The sequence below is a fragment of the Triticum dicoccoides genome, chromosome 4A (assembly GCF_002162155.2).
Source record: "Triticum dicoccoides isolate Atlit2015 ecotype Zavitan chromosome 4A, WEW_v2.0, whole genome shotgun sequence".
Taxonomy (NCBI): Eukaryota; Viridiplantae; Streptophyta; class Magnoliopsida; order Poales; family Poaceae; genus Triticum; species Triticum dicoccoides.
The window spans coordinates 737,662,610-737,664,932 of NC_041386.1; the positions used below are offsets into that span (position 1 = coordinate 737,662,610).

At 44.8% G+C, this 2,323-nt stretch overlaps 1 protein-coding gene across 1 annotated transcript in view; it reads left to right on the forward strand.

Moving 5' to 3' along the window:
* Nucleotides 1-1,593, forward strand: part of LOC119288277 (SKP1-like protein 1) — a 2,321-nt gene extending 728 nt beyond the window's left edge. Inside the window, exon 2 of the mRNA XM_037567911.1 lies at nt 1,251-1,593. Within this exon, the coding sequence (XP_037423808.1) occupies nt 1,251-1,424 (174 nt within the window). The 3' untranslated portion in view covers nt 1,425-1,593. The remainder of the gene's footprint in view (nt 1-1,250) is intronic.
* The last annotated feature ends 730 nt before the right edge of the window (nt 1,594-2,323 follow it).

Sequence of the window (2,323 nt, forward strand, 5' to 3'; positions counted from 1 at the left end):
CCAGATCTACTCTTTGTTTCCTGATGCTGTTCCCCTTCAAGATCGAGATTGGTCTGCCCGTCTTGCCGTGTTTAGATTAGGTTGGACGGGCTGCTCGCGCCGTCATCGAGCCAGATTAGATTCGAGCGGATTAGGTTAGGGTTTGCATGATTGGCCCGTGCGGTCGTCCTACTCTGCAATCTGGAGATTGGTTGGATAAATATCGTGAACACAGAGATTGTATTCGATGTACACAGGGACCGTTCCATGTTCTTGTTAGTAACCTGGGAATAATTGATTGGCATCCATGTTCGATCATCGTGCCAGTTAATTGCAACTTTTTGTCAGTGGTAGAATCTAGAATGTCAAGTTCATGTGCGATTAACTTGTGGAAACATCAGACCACACAGAACAGTAATATATGGTCTTTTATCATTGTGCACTGTTGTTTATCTAGCATTGGTTTACTGTCAATTGTGCTGTGCTTTTTACATAGTGATGCTAAATTACACAATTAAACTATTGTTTCGTACCTTGCATCCATGTCTTTATTATCCTGTCTAATCTTCTGGATCCGACTTTGCGTGCCTTCTTCTATCTATCACGGTTGCCTGATTGTGGTGTGCTAGCAACATTACATACATTACATAGTGGTAGCTAAATGACCACATATTATGCCTGTTATTGCCAAGTGATAGTTGCCAACTGTAAAATTCTGAGCTTTTCCGCAGGTGTTCAGTAGTATTGCTTTCAACTTGTTTTGTTACTGTTATATAGGTTGTTTCATTCTAGATAGGGTGGTATCTCAGATATGTTGCATCTACATAATCCAAGACCATACATTGCTTAACCCTGATCCCATGTTTTGTCTTGCCTCACTGTTCCATACATAGTTGCCAACGCGTTATGAGAAGTGGTGCTCATCATCTGAACCCATGCATGAATTTCCACAACTTATCCATGTGTACAATTGTCATCTTTTCTGCAAGAATGTAGTAGCATCAGCTCTGACTCTGTTTTTATCACAGTTATGCTATTTTCTTTGAACTGTTGATCTTGATCCAGTTGTGTTGATCACTTGTGACACCTGAACCCATGTTCTGGGCTTTGAATCGGTATCTATTGATCAATACATACCTTGTTTTGTGTCTTTTGTTTTGCCGCAAAAACATCCATGTAGAATGTCTAATTAGCTAGTAAGTATGTTTTTGTAAATGAGTGCTTCTCTCTGACACGCCGCTGTTCTTTTTGCCCCTTTTGCCCCCTCTCAGGCCGCAAACTTCCTGAACATCAAGGGGCTGCTGGACCTGACCTGCCAGACCGTTGCGGACATGATCAAGGGCAAGACCCCGGAGGAGATCCGCAAGACCTTCAACATCAAGAACGACTTCACGCCCGAGGAGGAGGAGGAGATCCGCAGGGAGAACCAGTGGGCCTTTGAGTAGAGGCCTTTGAGTAGAGATCATGTAGGCGATGCCGTCCGCGCTGGATGAACAATGCTTAGTATTCGTCATGTCTGCGTTTTAGCGCCCTTTTTCATGTCATCATAATGGTTTCATCGAACAGCCGCTCGTGTGAAGCCCTGACCCTTTGGTATGTCTGTCTGTTTGCTGTGTGGTGAGTGTGTAGACTTGTGGCACCGCTGCTCGCAGAAGTAGGCGTGTCGCCGATGCCGAGGGTACTACTACTCTGGGGCCGCCGATGCGGCAGTCGATGAAGAGGCTAGCGCCCTTTGCTCATCACGTAGCTCTCGCTGCCGCCCCAGTAGGAGATGCGGAACTCCCAAGCTTTGCCGCCACCGCGGCAGTCCTTGAACGGCAGCGGCTACCCTGATCCCCGTGCTTGTTGCCGTATGTTTGTGTGATGTTATGTTTTTCTCGAAAGATGCACACAACCTCTACATAGATTGATGCACAAAACCTTCATGTTCATGTATGTGTGACATACCGCGCTTAAATTCATGTTAATTAGGAAGCAGGTGCATGTGAAACCATGGAGCGGAGAGTGTGACTAATTGAGTTTCAATCCACGGAGTAGTAATTATTTTTACATCAAAAACCAAAAGAATGATGAAGTCGATACAAGTCAACGTGGTAGAGATTGGTGAAAATCCAAGGAACAAGTCTTGGTCATGCTAAACCACGTGATTAAGCCATCAATGCGACAGCTGCGCATTGAATAATTAAGGCTTGTTAGCGATATTTGTTGCATTTGCAAGATAAGGCTTTGCGACAGATTATGCACACATGTAAAGGACAACTGGGACAGAGAGTATTTCCGGACGGAGGGAGTATATAACCGGGACAGGCATACATGCCAAGTATATATTTGAGCTAGATATGCA